Source organism: Hemicordylus capensis, chromosome 3 (genome assembly GCF_027244095.1).
Source record: "Hemicordylus capensis ecotype Gifberg chromosome 3, rHemCap1.1.pri, whole genome shotgun sequence".
Classification (NCBI taxonomy): domain Eukaryota; kingdom Metazoa; phylum Chordata; class Lepidosauria; order Squamata; family Cordylidae; genus Hemicordylus; species Hemicordylus capensis.
Window position 1 is genome coordinate 271,191,140 of NC_069659.1, and position 22,785 is coordinate 271,213,924.

The 22,785-nt window shown below is 44.0% G+C and overlaps 1 protein-coding gene across 5 annotated transcripts in view; it reads right to left on the bottom strand.

Moving 5' to 3' along the window:
• ATRNL1 (attractin like 1) overlaps positions 1–22,785 on the bottom strand; it is a 1,008,890-nt gene that overhangs the window by 294,512 nt on the left and 691,593 nt on the right. For 4 of the 5 annotated variants that reach the window (XM_053305806.1, XM_053305802.1, XM_053305803.1 and 1 more), the window contains exon 27: positions 3,176–3,283. The exons of the other annotated variant lie outside the window; for it this stretch is intronic. In XM_053305806.1, the coding sequence (XP_053161781.1) occupies positions 3,176–3,283 (108 nt within the window). The remainder of the gene's footprint in view (positions 1–3,175; positions 3,284–22,785) is intronic. 5 annotated transcript variants of the gene reach the window in all.

Below are 22,785 nucleotides of genomic sequence, written 5' to 3' on the forward strand. Positions count from 1 at the left end.
TGTCCCCTGAGGAAGGGCTGATTGGATGACAGCTTGTGCTTTGCTCTCCCCCTTGTTCCTCTCTGAAAAAGGCAGAAGGGGCCCAACTTCACTTTGTGTCCTGGGGCTCACTCTCACTTTGCTATGCCCCTGACATTTGTTTAAGTCCCATTGATGTCAGCTAAGACAAACACAAAGTAGATGTAAGATTGCAACTGTCAAAACAAATATAGTTAGGATGATTCAATGACTTCGCCCATCTTCTCCTATTACAGAAATTGGGATGGTGTGTGAGAATTGTTTGTCAGATAGTTCCCAATAAATCATACCATAATTGAACTATAAAAGTACATTAAAGTGGAAAAGCAGGTCAGCATGGAAACAGTCTCATTTTTATTTTAGCCTTTTGAGTAAAATCACCACAGTGCCACTATAGGGCTAAGGACAATTGTGGCAATTTAGAGCAAATGTAATTTTTATTACTTTTCTTCATAAGTTATAAACAGACTAGTAATTTAATTTTATAATACAAAGCTTTTTCTTTGTATTGAACTCTATGCAGTAGACACCACAGGCAATCAATACATTGTACCATATTACTTTAATATTCAGTGCAATGCACCTTATTGCTGCAGATTGCAGTTCTCTAGTGGAAAAAGTTGAATAGTATCCAGTCTATGTATATGTTAATCAGGCTAGCCAGAACATATTGAAGCAGTGAGTACTGATACAATTACCAGAATATGCTTATGGAAGAAAGGGGGGGGAACTAATAAAAAATCTAAAAATATAATTAAAATATTTCAGCTTCCACATCCATTAGTTTCTAAATAAAACATGTCATAGAAAATGGCAGCAATTAACTTTTGATGTTTACTTCTAAAGTTTAATTAAATAAGCAGTAAGTAAACAATCCAAGCCTGTCCGCCTACTACCCATCCTATCCCTTCCCACCCAAAGAGAACATAACAATATTGCTCTCCAGATAAATTACACAAACTTCAAGATGTCAATTAAGTTTCATACACAGCACAGGGACCTGGAGTCTTCAGTCTGAATAGCCTGGAGCTTCCTTTTGTTTCTCTGCTAGGGAACTTTGCAAGGCAGCTGAGGATGGAGGTGCTGACAGCTGCAGTTCTTGGTTGCATCTTAGCACTTTTTGTTTGCATTTTAGCACAAGGGAAGGGCAATTTTTGGGAAAAGGAATTCTGCTTTGACATTACTCAAATTATGTGCCAGCAATAAATATTACAGTTAGCCTCTGTTTATTAGGAGGACTGAACTCCATAAACGCTTAGTGTTTGAGCCTGGTATATTTATATGCAATATAATATTTTGAGACTCGAATACAGTGGCAATACCTCAGCTTCGTGCTTACATGAGCTTTTCCAGGTGATCCCTTTATAGTGCAATAAACATGCAGTTATATCTCATTTGTTGCAGGGTGTCTGTGTCTTCCTTCAAGATAGCACTCTTGTTGTGAAGAATTCACATTTCCTCATGACTCAAAATAAAATATTTTGTGCCTGGGAAAATGAATCCCTATCTCCATTATTATCAGTCGTGACTCTGAAAGTGTCATGGGTTCTGTTTGTGTTTGGGGAATCAATTGTGATATGCAAAACACTTCCCATTCCCTTCCCACACTTAAGAAAAATGTGCATTTGTTATCTTAATTATGTAGAGGCTGAGTACTGTACCATTCAAGTGCAAAAGCTGTCATGTCGCCCTTAAAAAAATAGCAAAGATGAGAAGAGCTACTTCCACTCTGCAGCAGTTGAACCTGGCTAATGTGTGGCACCAAAGATACAATCTGGAGGTCATCTGGGCAGAGCATCCTCATGCACAGGGATTGCCATATGAGGACTTATCAGAGACTTGTTTTTCCTCTCCATCTTCTTGGTGTGCATGCTCAGTAGCAAACTGGACTACTATTCAGGAGGTCTGTGTGCAGTCTCTAGTCTTGGGGAACCTTGTTTTGGGACTACAAATCCAATCATTCCTGGCCTGCAGCCATTGTGGCCCAGGATGATGGGAGTTGTAGTCCCAAAGCAACAAGTTACCCAGAATGGTACTCTCATATCCCCATCCAGTTCTCTCTCATGCCAAAGTTCAAGTTAGCTGTGCTCTGAGCTCAAGTAATTTGAATCAAGCTAGAAGGATGACTGGATGGTGACAAAGCAAGGTGAGCAGAGAGCTTCCAGTCTCCATAATGGCTCAGTGTGCTAGCTGTGTTCACTGAGATGGGGGAGGAGGAAATGGTTTTCTATTGAGTCCTGTGGCAATTTATTCTAGCATAGGATTGCACTCTTAGGTTTTTTTCATTGTATGGAAATGCTGCTGGGTTCCTGTTATTTCCAAGAGAATGGGATGAGAATCTTAAGAGAAAGGTTAGCTCTAAGAAAAAACCGGGAACAATAAAAACTAAATTATAATTTAATAGAATTTCAGAGCTGTCATTTTGGTCCTAGAAAAGATACATTAATTATGATAAGCAAAATATTGTAAATAAAGGTACAAAAATACGTGGATATGAGTTCATAAAAAGCCAGCCCTAGTTAGATTAGTCATTATCATCCTCAACATGCAATTCTCTTTTTTATTTTTAGGTGACTCTTCCAGAATCTATTTCATGCATTATTACCCTATTCCAATACAGTATTACACTGCTTTGCATATTATAATTTCTCTTTCAGAGTGCTGCCTTTACAATAAAAATGTCGTAATGTAGCCATTAGTCACAAATGACAACATACTCTGTAGACAGTACTCTACAAACCTCACAAATAAAACCAGAATAATGAAATGCAATGCAAATCTCATTTTAAAGAGTAATCTCAGTTAATTAAGATAGATGTGCACCGTTAACTAGGGGGCACTGTGTACTCAGAGGACTAAATATGAGGCTTGTTTAATGCGTGCATCTTAAACTCCTTCGGCTCTTATCTGTCACGAAAGGGCTGCCAGGTGAGCAGATTGTCACTCTAGCCGAAGCTAATAGATTCTCCAGTGGCTTTTGTTACTGCTCATGTCATACTACTGAAACGATGAGCCACAAAAATGGCACAACATATGTAGCTGCAACTTGTCAGCTCCAGGTAATCATACTCTTCTTGGTTTCACAAGCAGATGCAGTTGAGACGGGCAAATAAATATGCAAATTGTAATGGTCCCTCATCAGCACCACAGTTCCTACCTCTAATGGCCCTCGTAGCAAGTCTGTTTGCTCAGCTCCTACTTCCAGTGCTACGTCCACAGAAGCAAAGGGACGGCTGGCCATCTGCTGTCGCTCCCGCATAAGTTGCTGATGGAGAAGGGGGGAAAATGTTGTAATGAAGTATCTTCCAAATATAATAGCAAATTTCATTTAACAATTGATCTAGTGAACAATGACTGCAATATCCAAACAATGTATTCTAAATGAAGTTCAAAGTAAAAGTGGCACATTTTGGTATTTTATGAGGAATAATGTGATCTTCGACTCTGGAGAAAACCTCATAAAACTAAAGAATTGTGTTAATTCAGGAGATAGCAGGAAACTAATGGGAGGTGTTAGAGCATGCATGATACTCCAGGTTTTCCTGGGTTTGCTTGTTTGTTTGTTGTATTATTCCTATTTTAGATTCTGTCTTGAATCTAATTTAATCAAGAAGTGGTGTTTTCTCTACGTCTTTATTCTAATTTGGCTCAGACCCAATCCCCTCCCCCCGCATTGTTACATCAATTCTAAACAAACATCATTGGCGTTTACCTATATTGTGAATCCTGAAGAACAGTATAAATCCAAGATTTCATGCTCAATATCTCCCCCATAAAGTTAGGAATCATTGCACTGCCTTGTTATTACCAGTTATATATTTCCACATTGACTGGAACAAAAGTACATCAATTGTACTTTCCCTCAGCACTCCAAAGAACTGTCACCTCTCTATCTCTCCATCTCTTTCTCTCTCTCTCGCTCTCACCTATACACATGGCATTTCTGGGAATAAATATGAAGAAACTTGTGTCAAAAGATTCTCATCTGATCTCACTGAAAAAGGAGCAATCGGAATGAACCTGTGCTAAGAACAGGTCCTTTCATCCTTTAGATTCCCTATACATTTGTACTGAAGCCAGATGGAGTTATTAGTGGCAGTGTCTGCAGCTTCTATGCAATCCCTTCTCTGATTACTTAAACATGAAGAATAATGTCTGAGCATTAGAGAGCTGGTGCCAGTGTAATTGAGGAACCTGAAAACCCCTTATGCTCAGGTTGCTTAGAAAGTGCACGACAGCCATACCAGTGTACTGTGAGTCACAACTAACACTCCCAAGCTAATTTGTATCTTTTTTTCTTCAACCTGTAACAATAATATTAATTAATTCACAGGGATTATAAATGATGAGCAGCACTAGATAATACAGATCTTATTTCTCTGGATCTGTGCAACTAAAACTTGCACTACTAAATATTTAAATCAAATTAGTTATCCAATTAAATGTGGTTTCTTGCTTCTTCAATTAAAACAGAATATCATGGGATCAGGAAAGAACAAAATGTCCAAAGCTACAACCAAGGGCCAGAACTAGGAGTCCCAGGCTTCTTGTTCAGGCTGGGAGACTTTGCCTACCTAGGCAACGTTTTTTCCTAGAGCTATGGCTAGACCGTTTAGCCCTGACCTCTGGTTCCCACTCGACTGGTGCTGATGGCTCAGCCTTTATTCAAAGTCACTCGATACTGCTTCTTATAACCTAGAGTGTGCATGTGTTTCTTAAGTTTCTGTCCCTATAATTTTTTTGTTAGTGCTTCAGGAGATATGGCCCTTTCAATGTAATTTCATCCAGTGCTAACATTTTCTTCATAAAATTCCCATTGAGATAATAAAGATTATACAAGCAAATGCCTCCTAACAGGTTACTATGTAAGGCTTTTGATTTAAGAGCTGTGACAATGTAGCCAGTGCATCTGGTAACACTTCTCGGTTATCTCTGTTTCACATTTGTCTTTCAGAGTGGGATTTACTTTATAAATAAAGGAGAGAGAGAGAGAGAGAATGAAGTTACAAGCATTAACATAAATATCATGGAATCAAGTTATTAAGAACAACAATAAACTGCAACCAGAACAAGATCCCGCTTGGACAAAGTTGGTAGTAGTAGTACCAAGTTAATTTTTGGTCTTTGCCCAAGACACACAAAACAGTCTGAGGTAAACAGAGGAAGAATGTCTTTTTTTTTAGTTTTGTTGACAGGAAATGTTTAATCTTGAAGAAGACGGTTGCCTTTGTCGGCATTTGGACTTAACATGAAACCAGAAGTAAGGGGGCCTCCGGTTAAAATTTGTGTACACCTGAATGCATGCAACCACAGTTTTGACCGACAATGGACCCACAGTTTTCCTCCCCAGACTCCAATTTGAATCTTTGGTCTTTAGTGAGTTTAGCTGCCTGTATCTATGGTTTAGCGGTGCCTGCATTGCATCCGAATGTGGCACCACTGTCTCGCTGTTTGGCAAGCACAGTCTCACTATTTGGCAACCACAGTCTCGCTCTTTGGTGAGGGAGGAATCTCCTCCCTTGCTCTGGCTGCTATTGTCTGCCAGGGCTGCCCTTCAGTCAAGAAGAAAGCCCAGGAAGCCAGCTCTCCCTCCTCTCTGCAGTCTTGTTGATTGCAGAGAAGGAGCTCTATGTTACATCTGAATTTGGACAGGAGAGCAGGGGAAGTGGGGAGCGGAACTGTGGGTCCAGTGGACCCGCAGTTCCACATTACATTTGGATGTGGCCTTTAAGAAACACAGGAAGCTGCCTTATACTGGGCTAGACCATCCATTTTGCTCAGTATTTGCAGTGGCAGTGGCTTTTCAGGGTTTCAGATATGAGTATTTTCCCAGTTCTATCTGGAGAATCTGGAAGCTTCTGTATGCAAAGCAGGTGTTCTGCAGCTAAGCAATGACTCCATACCCTTTTCTTCTCACAGAGAATCTAGGGATTATTTACTGGGAGTTTAGTATTCTGCTAGCTTTTAAGAGGATAATTTAGGGAATCATAAGGTAGCAGAAATAAAATCCTGCTCTTTCAGACAAAATGCTACTCCCAGGAAATATGAATTTCATCAAATGGATCAGATCAAAGATATGTTCTCCCGTGACCTGATCTTTGGCATTTCCATGGTAGCTACAGACAATACACGGTGATAAATTCCTCTGGACTACTATGACTTCTTTGTTGGAATGGACAAACTTCTCATTTACTTTTTGGCAGACAGGAATATAGTATATAACTGCATATATGAGAGTCTGTCGGGGATCCCCCAATGGGCCACAGGCTGCTGCAAGAGATCAGGCCAGCACTTGTGAACCTACCCTCCCAGTGTGGTCAGTGTTGGTCCCTCCCACCCATGCAGCCCTGGAGGTGGCTGCTTGCCCCAGCCAGGGAGCGTCTGCCTGGCCCCCACAGGGTAGCAGCACACGGTCGCTTGAAGATTGCAGGTCACTGCAGGATCGGGGGCAACTCATGTGAGATCGCAGCCTGAATTTTCATGAGACCTGCCCCACCTGCCAAGGGTTATATAAACCAGAGCTGGCCAGTGATGAGGGACCAGTCCAGGAGGAGAGCTGCCAGGAGAAATTACTCTGTGACTCCCTTGGAGAGCTGGAGGCAGCAGTTCCTTGGGGCAGTCTGTGAAAGGAACAGATTGCCAGACAGTGGAATTGTGATCCACCAGTGGCCATAATTCTGAGGCCATCTGGAACCCTCTACACAGGAGGAGGTGGAACCTTACAGAGTCATTAATTCTACAAAAGCAAAGGAAACTTGTAAAGTCTGAAAGTAAATTAAATGAGCTGGCTGAGATGAACCCTACCCTTTGAGTTGAAGCTAGTTTGGATTGATAGGTTTTAGGCTGAGTGCATTAACAGATAGTTGATGAGATGTACCCAATACCAAGCTTGCCAACCATATCTGATCCACCAAGCTCTTTCATCTAGGAAAGAATTAACTCTGTTTTCCTAGAACAACTGCCTAATCAATGGGTCACCACACAGAATGGAAAGCTTCAATGGGCCAGATATGGTAGAACTTAGAATACACTATCCATAGATGATAGTGCTTTATCTGTATAATAAGACCATCATACACAGTTCCTTAGTCCTGAATATGCACTCACTAATTTCACACACAAAATACCAACAGTGGAGGTGTAGCGAGCACACAGGGTGCCTGTGCTCACCCCCCAGCATTTGGCCCCTCCCCTGGTGCACACACTGCTCCCCCCACTCACCTGTGGTAGCACCTTGCCACCACTCCTGTCTCCTGATGCTCCTGTCACTCTGCTTGCCAGGATTTCCTGCTTTTGCTTGGAAGCCAGAAGGAGGAAGTGCTGGCAAGTGGTGGAGGCAGGCAGGCACAAAGTGAGTGGGTGAGTGGGTGGGAGGCGGACGTTGGGCGGACGTGGTAGCAGGAGCAGAGGGAGGGGAGATAGCCCCGAGGGGTGGAGTGACTCAGAACCTTGGAACACTGGTAGCTCCGCCCATGGTAAACAATATAAAGCTGAATCTAGAACGATCCTGAATGTTCAGATTAGGCCATACATGATCATCAAATACATTGCCAGGATTTTCAAATAAAGCCAAGCCAATCTATTTTCAGGACATTATCAAGATCTCTACTTTTTTTTTTTTAAGAGTCAAACAGAAAGCACAACACACATTAATCACTTTGATGGTTCTGAATCAGATATGCAGCATTCTGTGTTACCCCCAGCTGCCCAAATTGACCTGAGATGAAAGAAAGAAAAGAAAGCAAGTTCTGAGTTTACCATAATAAGAGAAATTATTGCCATAATACAATGACCCACTGCATTACTAAAGGTACTAAAAGATATTTCTTGCCCCCAAAGGAGTTGGAAAACCTCATTAAAATGTCTTTAAAAGTGACTGAAACTGAATTATTTACTGGACATGTTTTAAATTGATTCCCAAATATGACAACAGGCAGATTACTCACCTCAAGAGCATCCATGGCAGCAGCAGGCTGGCGCCCAGCACCTGCAGCAGGTATGTCTTGCCTGGCTGCAGCCACAGAAGGGCCAAACGTATCCCCCACAACCAGGTTCAGAGTGTGCGCCAAACAATGGATGGACACAAACTGACCCTGCTCAGCTGCCTTATTGATGTTGGCAGCATTGTCGGTGACCATGAACCCCGGAGAAAATTTGGCTGCCTGGACAACAATTCCTTCACCTGGTGATTCATGGTCATTGACAATTCACCTGCCGTGTGCTCAGTGTCTAGCACATGCACATGCAGCAAAGCCCACCTGTGCTTTGCAGCATGTGAGGGGCTGGCCATACCACTGGCAGCAGATGTCCCTTTACTCTCCTGCCCCCACCAGTGTTCCATGAAGGGCAGGAAATCAGCGTGCCTCCCACTGGGACTGGTTCTGAGATCTGCAGTGAAGTGCAAAGTGGTGTCAGCTGCTGCTGTATGCAGCAGCCCCAACATGGCCTCCCTGCATGCCCACTGCAGGGAGGGCACTACCTGCCTGCTAAAGTTGGTGCATGGGAGGATTTGGTAGTTAAGAGCAAGCAGTCAGGGCAGTTGGCAGAAGCCAGATTTCTTCACCTGGCTGGTCCTCCAAAGCGATCATCTCCCCACTGGCCCAGGTGATGAGATGAGGCTCTGTGAGACTAGACCACCTGCCCACTGGCTGCACCCACCACACAGGCATCTTCCAACCATGCAGGAGCAGGTGCCTTACCACTACCTGAGGACACACCAGGCCTATTTCTGCCATCAGGAGCAAGGACCCATAGGTGATGTCATCACAGGTGCTGCAGCATCTCCATTGGGGTACTTGCCCCTGCTGACCTATGTCCTGCAGTGCATGCAGACAGCATCGTGTGGGTCACAATGGCAGAGTGCAAAGTGGTACCACACCATGCTGTTCTCAGTTTGGAACCTTTTTCGTGGTAGTACTGAGGCTGCTGGTTCATTCTGGGCACGACCATCACCACTGTCTGTCCAGGGCTGAGGAGGTCCAGGAACAACCGGAATGATTTCCTCCTGCTCCTCCTCAGACTTGTGCGTGTGTGTGTTTGCTGCACTGCCAAGCTCTCACACAGAGGATACTCCTCTAAGGAGTGGGGACCCCCTAGAAGTGGGTGATTCAATCATTAGGGGCATAGAGAGATAGGTCTGTGACCTGCGCATAGATCACATGGTGACTTGACTGCCTGGTGCGAAGGTTGTGGACGTCACGTGGCATCTAGATAGGCTATTAGTCAGTGCTGGGGAGGAGTCGAGATTGTTAACTCTTTGAGAACAGGGGACCATTTTATTTATGTATTATTTATTTTTCTATGTAAACCACTTGGTGAACTTGGGTTGAAGAGCGGTATATAAATATTCTTCGTTGTCAAAGTAGTAATGGATGATTTCAATTACTGACACATAGTCTGGGTAAATTCACATTCAAGTAGTGAAAAATAGGCCAGATTTCTAGACTAAATGACTAGAAATGCTTTCTAGATGCTAAATGACAGTGCCTTAGAGTAGTTAGTCATGAAACCAACCAGAGAGATGGTGACCTTGGACTTATCCTGAGTGATGCCCAGGATCTGATGCAAGATGTTGCAGAACTTTTGGGGAACAGTGATCTTGCGGAACCTTTGGAGAACTGTGATTTGCAGATGACACCAAACTATTTAGGGTAGTGAAATCCAAAACAGATTGTGAGGAGCTCCAAAAGTATTTCTTCAAACTGGGTAAGTGGGCAACAAAATGGCAAATGCGGTTCAATGTAAGCAAGTGTAAAGTGATGCATATTGCGGCAAAAAAACCCAACTTCACACATACACTGATGGGATCTGAACTGTCAGTGACTGACCAGGAGAGAGATCTTGGAGTTGTGGTGGACAGCTAGTTGAAAGTGTCGACTCAGTGCTTGGCAGCAGTGAGAAAGGCAAATTCCATACTAGGGATCAGTAGGAAGGGAATTTAAAATAAGAATGCTAATATTATACTGCCCTTAGACAAATCTATGGTGCGGCCACATTTGGAGTATTGTGTCCAGTTCTGGTCACCGTATCTTAAGAAGGAAATTGTAGAACTAGGAAAGGTGCAGAAGAGGGCAACCAAGTTGATTAGGGGCCTGGAGCACCTTTCTTATTAAGCAAAGCTACTGCATCAGAGGCTCTTTAGTTTGGAAAACAGGCGACTACAGGGAGACACGGTCAAGGTATATAAAATTATGCATGGAGTAGAAAAAGTGGACAGAAAATTTTTTTTCTCCCTCTCTCACAACACTAGAACCAGGGGCCATCTCATGAAACTGAAGGTCAGGAAATTTAGGACTGACAAAAGGAAGTGCTTTTTCACACAGCTTATAATTAATCTATGGAATTCTTTGCCATGGGATGTGATGGTCACTATCTTGGATGGCTTTAAAAGAGGCTTAGACAAATTCATGGAGGACAGGTCTATCAATGGCTACTAACTGGTGGCTATAGGCCACCTCCAGCCTCTAAATGCCTACCTCTAAATATCAGTTGCAGGGGAGGAACAGCAGGAGAGAGGGCATGCTCTCACCTCTTACTTGTGGGCTTCCCAGAGGCCTCTGTTAGGCCACTGTGTGAAAAAGGATGCTGGACTATATAGGCCTTAGGCCTGATCCAGCAGGGCTGTTCTTAGTTCTTACGTTCAATGGGGAAAATTGGTAGAGTGATCTGGCTGGGCTAGCAGCCAACAACACCTCCTCCTCTGCTGCCACAGGAAGAAGTGCTTCTTCCCTGACAGCGGAGGACCTCTCCACTACTACAACAGGCTACTGCACTGTGGGGCCATGCTTTTTGGGTAGGAGAGCCTGTGCATAACCACATCAGCAGTGGGGACAACTCAGGGAGTAGGTCCCTCTTGCTGTCACCCACCATGACCAGCAGCAGCATACCTCTTTCTTCCTGTCACTTTGCTCCTGGCTGCTTCACACTCTCCTGGACATCTTGGGGTTTTTTAAAAAAATTAAGCCCTAACTCTAATGGTGGGTGGGTGGTGGGTGGGAGAAGAAGCACCTTTAAGAAATTGGGATTGGTTTATTTTTGGTCTGTGTGCCACACACAGCACTATCTATAAAACTGTCATGCACACACAGAAGCTAGAAAAAGTAAATCCCCTCAAATAAAGAAGTAGGCTTTTATGGGAGGGGCTGTTTTTAGAGGGGATCAAGCAACAATGGGAAGGTATACATGAAAAGAAGGCAAAGGACAGTGGATTATTTTGGACTCTTTCCAACCCATCCCTCCTGTCCTACAATCATAATAATAAGCACAGCACCCCAGATATGAAAGCTACTGGGGGCTGGATATAAGCAATGAGAAAAAACAAATAAGGAATAAAATTTAAAGCAGCACACAGTTAAAACCTGGGGGCTAATGGTACAATTTAAATAAAATGAATCACGGCACCCCAATTAAAGCAATTAGAGAAAAAAAGAAACCACAGAAGGAAATAAATTCCAAGCAGCACCCAGTTCAAGTCACCGGGACTACTGCTTTTAAAAAACTCATAAGAAAATAAAAGCAGTTGTTGGCATCACTGCAATTTGAAAGGTTAAAAAAATACAGAGTCAGATAAGCCTCTCTCTCTCTCTCCACTCACTGGGGGCCAGGCAGGCAGGCCCAGACACCACCACCATTCTGTTCTCAGTGCCGCTGCAGTCTCTCTGTGATGATACTCACCTGAGACATAAAAAGCAATGGCTCTTTCTGCCTCCAGACAGCCCTTTAAATACTTTTTGAAAATCTCTCCTTCAGCCTCTGCCTTCCCTGCTGCCCCCTCTCCAGCCAATGGGGGCACAGTTGCCCATGCCAACACTTGATCTGAATGACAACAAGCCAATCACGAAGTAAGGAGATCTCAAGTGAATCAGAAGTCAGTGCCAAAAAACCAATCAGCAATTGAAAAACATGGAGACAAAATGCTGCTGGCAACACAAATCATGCAAATCAATCTGCGATAAATTGGGGGTGATTCACTTTGCCCTGAATTCACTTTGCCCTGAATTCACTTTTGCACTCATTTAAGGGGTGATTTGATTCTTGGGTAAATCCACAAATTGCCTCCAGTTCGCCATGAAGTGAACTGCACATCCCTATATTCTAGAGTAACAATTTGAGGACCACAGCCTATCATCTCAAAACCTCCAAGTCATGCTTCAATATTGTATTCTTATTAAACAGCTGACATTACAGCCCTTTTTAGACAGTCTTCACTCATTTAATGATCACATGAAGGAGAAGGTGCAGTATCAGGGAGGCTGGCCCCACTCTTGACCTTCACACACATCCATCCATCCATCCATCAAAAAAAAAAGCCCACTTATACAACTGTATGTGCAGAGGGGGATCTCTCTAGATGATCAGAAAGGAATCCTATTAAAAAAGGTCAAAGGGAGGTCCTGCCACCATGGTGCTGTACCTTCCCCTATAGAAGGTCCCATAGGACCCAGGCTGTATGTTCCTCTTCATGGAATTTTGTTTCAGAACTTGTCATCAGTGTGTGAAAGTATTTGCATACCAACAATACATATCAAAAAGACAGACTTAATTACCAAACGATAGATCCCTTAACATGTATGTTACCGGATAGGGAGAATGTTTACTTGTTCCAACTGTAGAGAGTACAAGCCTGACTCTCCCAAAACAGATGGCTCAATTCTAATACTTTCATTTTGTTCTTATTCCCTTTTAAAACAGACAAAATCAGCCTCAGATTAACACTATAAGGTTGCCTAAGGGGGCTGATTTTGTTTTAATATTGTCGAAACAGAGCAATTATGTAGTAAGATGGAGACGAGGTAGTGTAGGATTGTGAATGATCACTGCAGATTCCAGCATTTTACAGAAGCAAATGCATGCCCCTCCTCCACAAACAAGGTTTCCATTGAGGAAGTATTTGGTGCATTAGCCAAATAGGGAAACTGTTGGACGTAGCTTAGTTAATATCATAAATGCTTCACTGAGGGAGGGAAGGGTGCCTCCTTGTCTGAAGGAGGCAATGATTAGACCACTTCTTAATAAGCCTTTCCTGGACCCCATAGTGATGGATAGTTATAGGCCAATCTCGCTTGGTTGGGCAAGGTGATTGAGAGGGTGGTGGCTGAACAGCTCCAGGCAATTTTGGAGGAAACTGATTACTTAGATCCATTTCAAACTGGCTTTAGAGCTGGCTACGGCATTGAGACAGCCTTGGTTGGCCTGATGGATGACCTTTACCAAGGAATTGACAGAGGGAGTGTGACTCTTCTGGTTCTTTTGACTCTCCCGGCAGCATTTGATACCATTAACCATGGTATCCTTCTGGATCGCCTGGGGGAGTTTGGAATAGGGGGTACTACTTTGCAGTGGTTCCACTCCTCTCTCTCAGGCAGATTCCAGATGGTGGAGCCTGATGACAGCTGCTCCTCAAAACAGGGCTCCATTCTGTCACCAATGCTTTTTAATATTTACATGAAACTGCTGGGTGAGGTCATCAGGAGGTTTGGTGCTGGATGTTATCAGTATGCTGATGACACCCAAATCTACTTCTCTTTTTCATCTTCATCATCAGGAAATGTCACTCGTTCTCTGAATGCCTGCCTACAGGCACTAATGGGCTGGATGAAAGATAACAAATTGAAGATGAATCCAAGCATTCTATCAGCTTTGGCTGATTCAACAGCTGCACCCATTCCTTGAAGAAGATGACCTCAAAACAGTGGTCCATCAGCTGGTAACCTCCAGGCTCGACAATTGCAATGTGCTCTACATGGGGCTGCCATTGTACGTAGTTCGGAAACTTCAGTTAGTTTGAAATGCGGCAGCCAGATTGATCTCTGGGACAATCCGGAGACAACATATAATGCCTGTTTTGAAACAGTTACACTGGCTGCCAATATGTTTGTGGGCAAAATACAAAGTGCTGGTTATTATTTTTAAATCCCTGAATGACTTAGGTTTGAGTTATCTTAGAGAGCGCCTTCTTCTACATGATCCCCACCTCACATTAAGTAGGTGTGAGTCCGAACCGGTCCAGCGGCCATTCTAAAGAATGGCCGAACTGCCGGACCGGTTCGGCGCTTGCTGGTTCGGGTCCGGGTGGGGGGTATTGCTTTAAGGGCGGGAGGGCTTGCTTACCCCTCCCGCCTCTTTGCCCTCTCCAGCGCCCGTATTTAATAGACTAACAGGGCACTGGAAACCAGCCCCCCCCGCCCCCGCCCCCCCCCCCCCCGCCGCGAGCAGATTTCTCTGAAAACTACCCATACCCCTGCCGCCGCCGTAGCCCGCCAGCCAGCCAGCCCTTCCTCCCTCCCTCCCAGCTGCCCGCCCACCCGCCCACCTGAGTCCTCACCGGAATGCTTTGTTAAAAAATGAGAGGAGCTCCCGGACAGAGCTCCTCTCGTTACGAAGGCCTGCTGCAGAATGAAGGTGCTTTGCGCGCACGCATGTGCGCGCCACAAAGGACGCCGATCGCCGAAGGGCCGGGTAGACGGGCCTCCGTCGATCGGAGGCCCGGTCTACCCGGCCTTTTCCTGGCCGGGTAGACCGGGCCTCCGGCGATTGGCGTCCTTTGCAGCGCGCGCACGCGCACGCACGCAAAGCGCCTTCATTCTGCAGCAGGCCTTCGTAACGAGAGGAGCTCTGTCCAGGAGCTCCTCTCGTTTTTTAACAAAGCATTCCGGTGAGGACTCGGGCAGCTGGGAGGGAGGGAGGAAGGGCTGGCTGGCTGGCGGGCTGCGGCAGCGGTATGGGTAGTTTTCAGAGAAATCTGCTCGCGGCGGGGGGGGGGGCTGGTTTCCAGCACCCCGTTAGTCTATTAAATACGGGCGCTGGAGAGGGCAAAGAGGCGGGAGGGGTAAATAAGCCCTCCCCGCCCTAAAAGTAAGGCCCCCCCTTCGGTGCCGGTCCGGACTGCTCCGGACCGTGCACATCCCTAACATTAAGGTCATCTGAAGAGGTCCATCTCTAGTTCATGTGGTGGCAACTCAGAGGCAGGCCTTTTTTGTAGCTGTGGAATGCACTGCCAATAGAAATCCATAACCTGAATTCATTGCTGGCCTTCAAAGGAGCCCTTAAAACCTATCTGTTTGACCTGGCCTTCCCAGGTTTTTAATTTGTTGTAAATTGTTTTTAACTGCTGTAAATGTTCAGCCTGGTTGTCCAGGGTTTTTAACTGTTTAAATGTTTTAATTGTTAATTAGTTTTATGCTGTTTTTATAGTTTTGTTTTTAATTGTTAATTCATTTTAATTGTTTTATTTCGATGTAAACTGCCCTGAGCCATTTTTGGAAGGGCAATATGTAAATCGAATGAATGAATGAATGAATGAAATTAGCAGCATACCATATATCATGACATCACCAGAATTTCAGATAGATTAAATGGTTATTCCTACTTGAACAACATGGGGGAAATAGTGGATGGAAACAGCAGTTCATGTCTTTAGACATTTTAGCTAGTTCTGTGAGGCTATTTTTAACAATCAGTTATAAATGGCAAGCACCAAGAAGATGAAAAGAACATTTCTCTTGTTTGGTCTAAGACCGTAAATAAAACTTGACTGACTGACTGACTGAAGAACATTTCTCTTTCTATAGAGCAGGGATTCTCAACGTTGGGTCCCCAGATGTTATTGGACTTCAACTCCCATAACCCCCAACCAAAGGCCACTGGGGCTGGGGATTATGGGAGGTGAAGTCCAATAACATCTGGGGACCCAACGTTGAGAATCTCTGCTATAGAGCCTCCCAAAGAGCTCATTAGTATAAACTCTAAGAAATTATCTACATTACGTCTTACAGTACAAGAGGTTTTGCACCTACCAATTCTGTTTACCTGTTCATCAAATTCCAATAAATTAACCAACTCATTCACCAGATTCTTTTATAGTTTGGATTCTCCATTGCACTTGGAGAACTCTGTGCATCTGTGTAGTTCACTGTATTTATAATAGCTTTTACAAACTGAAACAAGATTAAAAAAAAAAAAATTCAGACAAGTGACTCTCCACTGACCACACACTCAGAAGAATAAATGCTTGGTTCTTTTTGTTTGTATTCAATATTGCGACTGGGGAAAAAGAAGGGGATTAAGCACCATGAAACAGAGACAGACGTCCGTGTTTTATACTACACTTCATACGAAGAAAAGCTCACTAATGGAACCCAACAGTTTTCAGGATAAGAAAATGCCTTTATTGTTCAAAAAGAAAATTCCAACTGTACAGAATTCCTCAGTGAATGAGATTACAGCACAGTGATCAACAAAATAAAACCATTTCAGACTCTGGGGGAAGGACAAAGGACAGCAATGAAAGCCAAACCCAGGGGTGTGGGTAGCAAGGTTGGAGTAGGCCCTGGGAAAAGAAGTGAAGCTGGGCCCCAGGAATTTTTATTTTTTTATTTTTACATTTATATCCCGCTTTTCCTCCAAGGAGTCCAGAGCGGTGTACCACATACTTGAGTTTCTCCTCACAACAACTCTGTGAAGTAGGTTAGGCTGAGAGAGAAGTGACTGGCCCAGAGTCACCCAGCTAGTATCATGGCTGAATGGGGATTTGAACTCGGGTCTCCCCGGTCCTAGTCCAGCACTCTAACCACTACACCACACTGGCTCCACGGGGATCCCCAGCTCCCCTTCCCCTCATGTCTTTGCTGCAGAAGACAGCAAAGAAGACAGTAAGAACAGGGGGGGGGGATATAATCTTGTCTTACTGCTGTGCAAATAATATCACACTCCTTCCACACACAGACCCTTCCACACATGCATTTGTGTGTGCAGATTCTCTTGGCTCAGAAACTAAGATTCTTGACAATGCCACATGAGCAGGTATTCCTGGCAAATGTGGTGTCAATGTGTAATGAACTATGGAGGACTGCTTCGAAAAAATTGGGTGAACTCACTCTCACACACAGGGACATAGCTAGGGGAGAGGAGGCCCATGTTCACCCCTCTCCACGGTGGCCCCTCGGAATGAGGGAGATAATGAAGAAAATAGGTAGGAGTGGAGCTGGTGGGGCCTCGGGAGCTGGGGCCCTGCTCACACACCTGTGCAGTTACCCCAAACAGAAATAATTTTGCATGCCACAAAATCAGAACCCAACAGAAGTTTGAGATGTGAAAACAGAGCAAAAGATGTCCACATAGATAAGCACAGGTGTCTCACACAAGCAGGGCAGTCCCTAGGAGGGTGTGGGGCTGGGGGGCAAATCAGCATGTGCAGGGCCTCCTTAAAATTTCATTTGATTACAGAATCATACTGACTGATGACATACTGAGTAAACAGTGTGAGTGTGTGAGGTTTGGGGACTTGTCCTACCAGCTAAAGCACAACACATGCCCCTTGCTTCACAGTACTCACTCAGACTTTCTGGACTGCAAACCAACTTGAGGTGTGTGTGTGTGTGTAAAATAGATTGACCATCTGTATACAAATAAATGGATATTAATCCATTTCAAATTCAATATTCAGAGCCCTCCCACCCTGCCCTACATCTGTGTTCAATATCAAAGCCCTATGCCAAGTCATGCCAGGTGATGTAAAAGGTGGGGTGAAAAGTAGGGTGCTTTACCCTTTTTTAGGAAGGCAGAGGGTAAATTCCTCCACAAGGGGGTGGACTGATGGTGGGGGGGGGGGTCCAGAAGTTTTTGTAATTTTCTGCCTGCAACTTATAAGACTTATGTTTTATTAAAAAAACAAAATACTAATAAATATCAACCATTTGTCCAATCGATTTCAAATCAGATACACATCTGCCCTACATCTGTGCCTGATATAAAAGCCCTATAGCAAGTTATGCCATAAATATACAAAGGGGGTAATGAAAAAATGGAAATCCTATACCTTCCCTTGCTGGCTGTGAGGAGGAGGGCACAGCTCTCAGGGCTGCCTGCAGGGCAGAGGGTGTGCACAGCACAGTGTTCTGGTGGGCGGCCAGAGCTTACCACTCTGCCTCCTGGGGTGCTTCAAGGGCTGGGGCTGGGAGTGAGTCTGGCAGGGCTAGGCAGTGGTGTTGCTATGAAAAGCGTTTTCTTAAGCGCTCACTGCTCTGTGCAGGAGGGACTCAACTTGCAAAAGGCTGGACATGAAAAGAGAGGCAGGGAAGAAGGACAGGTGGAAAAACCCAGAGGGACCCACATTTCTTCCTGTTTGGAACCTCTAGCTGCAGCAGAGTTCTCAGAAACCCTGAACTGCAAAGAGGACAAGGGGTCTTCCCTCGCACCCCACCTGCTTGCTCCACACTTTGGACAGATTGAGAGCGAGAGATGGGCAGGATGAGAAATCAAGGCGCTTTAATGGCTTCCCCCTGCTGTCCTCCTCCCTCCCATGGAAATCCAGGGTTCCCCCGCCCCAGGCACTGAAAGGCTGGGTTAGTGGAGGCAGAGGAAAATCAGCAGGAGCCAGCACAGCCTATGAATTGCCTTGCAAGTAGCACAGAGCCCTCATTTGGTCCCGCCATGCTGTGCCGCTCTTCCCTTTGCACAGCTATGCCTTTTTTTCCTTTCTCCCTCTCTTTTTTAGGGCCTGGAGATGGGACTCTGCCCCCCACCCCACAACCCCCCAGAGGATAGCTTCAGCATTGGAGAGCTTCATGGAGGCCAGTGAGTGGAAGCCCACTCACCACTGAACAGCAGATGGTCCCTGCAGAGAGGGAGTTGTAGCAGTCTGCAGGGAGCCTTTCGATAGCAGGCAAGCCTGCCCACAGCTCCTACAGCACTATTGGTCACCCAGGCTGGGAGAGAAATATTTTTCTGCAGGGCAGGTTCCTCCAATGTGAGGCCTGTCCCAGTGCGAGTCTGGGGGCATTGGCCCCAGCACCCTGTCCTAAGGATGGCCCCTCACACAAGTTGTTACCATGTGGAACATCTCCAATGTTACTGTATGTGCCAGCATTCATGAACTTTTGGTCAGCTGGAAACAGATGCCTGCATTCCTTCCTCCGATCTCTTTTGCACTCCCCTTTGCGATTGCCAGCCTTAATTTGTTTCCAAAGGAAAAGAGAAAGTGCAGAAATGCATTCCTCTTTGCACAGCATCATCCCAGTATCCTTTGCAGAAGATAGGGGGGGTAAATCTCAGGCCACATGCATAGGAACATAGGAAGCTGCCATATACTGAGTTAGACCATTGATCCATCTAGCTGAGTATTGTCTGCACAGCTTCTCCAAGGTTGCAGGCAGGAGTCTCTCTCAGCCTTGTCTTGGAGATGCAAGGGAGGGAACTTGGAACCTTCTGCATGCAAGCATGCACATGCTCTTCCCAGAGCAGTCCCATCCCCTAAGGGGAATAGCTTATACTGCTCACATGTAGTGTCCCATTCATATTGTTATTATTGTTGTTGTTTACACAGTTAGACAGGTGTTAATGACTGGTTTGTTTTATTCAGACATCGAGTCCTTCTCAAGGACCTGGGATGGCTGAATTTTATAATCAATATTGTTGCTGTTATTATTATAGATATTGTCGCAGAATATAGGCTATTTCCCAATAAAGTTGCTTTTTGTAATTGGCTGATGGTGATTTCTGTGGCCCCTATGGTGTTGAAGTGCTCTTCAAGATGTTTTGGAAATGCACCTAGGGTGCCAATTACTACTGGGATTATTTTGGTCTTCTCTGATACAGCCTTTCAATTTCAGTTTGTAGATCTTTGTATTTTGTGATTTTTTCTATTTCTTTTTCTACTATTCTGCTATCCCCTGGTATTGCTATGTTGATTATTTTAACTTGTTTTTCTTTCTTCTCGACTGCAGTTATATCTGGTGTATTGTGTGGCAAATGTTTGCCTGTTTGTAGTCTGCAGTCTCATAATATTTTTACATCTTCATTTTCTACCACTTTTTCAATTTTATGGTCCCACCAATTTTTGGCTACAGGTAGCTTGTATTTTTTGCAGATCTTCCAGTGTATCATCCCTGCTACCTTGTCATGCATTTGTTTGTAGTCAGTCTGTGCGATCTTTTCACAACAGCTGATTAGGTGGTCCACGGTTTCATCTGCTTCTTTACAAAGGCGGCACTTGCTGTTTGTTGTGGATTTTTTGACTTTTGCTCTTATTGCATTTGTTCTTAGTGCCTGTTCTTGTGCAGCCAATATTAAACCCTCTGTTTCTTTCTTCAAGTTGCTATTCTTAAGCCATTGCCAGGTCTTGGTGATGTCTGATTTTCCACTTATATTATGCAAATATTGACCATGCAGTGGCTTATTTCTCAATTTTTCTGCTCGGTTCTTGACTTGTTCTTTCTTGTAGGCCTGCTTTGTTTCATTGGTGTTGATTAGTTTCTCATTATTGACCATTTGAAGTGCATCTTCTTCACTGTCCTTGATATATTCTTCAAGGCCTCTTTTCTCCTCCTCTACTGTTTGATGGACTTGCAGCATTCCTCTTTCACCTGAGCTGCGAGGGAAGTATAGCCTATCTACATCACTGCGGGAGTGCAGAGTATGATTGATGGTCATGATTTTCCTGGTCTTACGATCTAGCGTCTCTAGCTCTGCCTGGGTCCAGTCTATTATTCCTGCAGTGTATCTGATAACAGGTATAGCCCAGGTGTTTATGGCTTGTATGGTGTTCCCGCCATTGAGTTTGGACTTTAGGATTTCTCTAACTCTCCTGATGTATTCACTTCCCATTTTTCTTTTAACTTCAGCATGTGCGATGTTATCAGCCTGGAGAATGCCTAAGTATTTGTAATGTTCTTTATCTTCCAGGTTCTTGATGGTTTATTTTACTTGATATTTTAGATGTTTGGTATCCAAGGCCTGTTTTGTTTAGTATTTGTGAAAGTGGAATCATGGCGATTACAAACAACAGAGGGGATAGTGAGTCCCCTTGGAAAATGCCTCTTCTAATGCTAACCTGTCCAAGTGTCTCGCCATTGATTGTTAACTGTGTACTCCACAAGCTCATTGCTTTTTAATAAATATCTGCATGTTTTTGCTGACACCAGTTGTTTCTAAACATTTTAGTATCCATGTGTGAGGCAATGAATTGAAGGCTTTCTTGTAGTCAATCCATGCAACACTTAGATTGGTTTTTCTTCTCTTGCAATTTTCTAAAACCATTTTGTCAATCAGCAGCTGGTCTTTTGTGCCTCTGGTGTTCGGGCAATTTCCTTTCTGTTCAACTGGAAGCTGTTTGTTAGTTAATAAGTTTTGCATCACTTCATCTGCTGTTATTCCAGTTAATAATTTGAACATGGTTGGCAGGCAGGTTATCGGTCTATAATTACTTGGAACTGCACCTTTTGCTGGGTCTTTCATGATGAGATGAGTTTTCCCAGTTGTTAGCCATTGTTCAATAATATCACCTCCTTGCTAAATGTGATCGAACTGTTTTGATAGTTGTTTATGAAGGCTTGTTAGGTGTTTAAGCCAAAAGCCATGAGGTTGATTGTCGCCGGGTGCAGTCCAGTTTTAAATTTTCTTTGCTCTTTCACTTATTAATTCTGTTGTTATTATTAGAACTTGCATTTGTTGGTTACATTTTTTGACCTCTTTCACCCAGCCTGCTTTTTTTATTATAATGTGTTGGATTGTCCCATAATTTTTCCCGGAATTGCACTGTTTCTTCTTTATTTGGTGTTTCTGTGTTTCTTGCAGTTTCTCCTTCTGTGCTTTGGTAGAAACGTCTCTGATTCGACTGGAATTGGAGATTCTGCCTGTGTTGCGTAATTCTGGCTTCATATCTGCTAATCTTCTTTGACACTGCTGTTATTTGCTGCTTTATTATTTCCAGGACGTCGCTAATTTTCCTTGAATCTAAGTGGTATTTTTGGATCAGATACTGTTTGGAGTTTTCATTCTTCAGCTTCTTGTCTTTCATATCTTTCAATTTACTAGCATCCGATCTAAGCCCGGCCAGGTCCACTGATCTTATATCCGAGCTCTTGTGTTGTTATTGTTGCTGCACTGTACATTAGTTGGTTTGTTTCTTGCAAATTATTGGTTGTTATTTCTGCAAGTGCAGCATTGACATCTTTTAATGCCTGAGCAAGTTGTTTTTTGGCAACTGTTTTTAGAGCTGCAAGTCGAACCCTGGTGGTTGTTTGGTTCATGTGCTCTGTTATTTTTTGCTTTAGTTCTTGTTACTTTTCTGTTAAATGGCATTTGGATTTTTGAGGTGAAGGCAAAGGGGAGGTTGCCTGGTTTTGATTTTGAAACAGTTCATCCACAGTGGCATCCTCTATTTCCAACACCTCCTCCACCTGCGCTTGAGCAACTGCTTCAGTTGGTGGTAATTCTTCTTCCATATCTTGAGCCTGTGTTGCTCTTTGCAGTTCATTGAACTCAACTTCTGTGAATACTTTATTTCTTATTATGAATCTTCTCTGGTCTGCTAGTCTTTGTTCTGTTATTTCTGTATCTGGATGCTTCTCTTTCCAAATTTGGTACATTCTTTTTAAATAACCTCTTCTAGTTGGACTAGACTTGTAATAGCAGATCATTATTTCCTTGTTGGCATTTTTTGTATATTTTTTCTGGTTAAGCGACATTTCTTCCAGTAACCTTGCAGTCTCCAGCCCTGGTTGCTCAACTGAAGATCCTTTGTCCTGTAGCCAACTTGTCACCAGATGTCCAGGGACTCCAGCACTTGGCGCAGTCCTTGTTGACCCGGGCAACGACCGATCCAGTATAGATTTATTAAAGTTACGTCTCACCAGATTGTTGATGGGAGAGGCACTCTTCGTCTGGCTCCTCTGGTGAGACCTGTCCAGTATGGTTGGACCTCTGGCATAGCTCTTACTATCCTCAGAGCACACATGCCCCACAACCACACCAAGGTAGTGCCTCACTGGG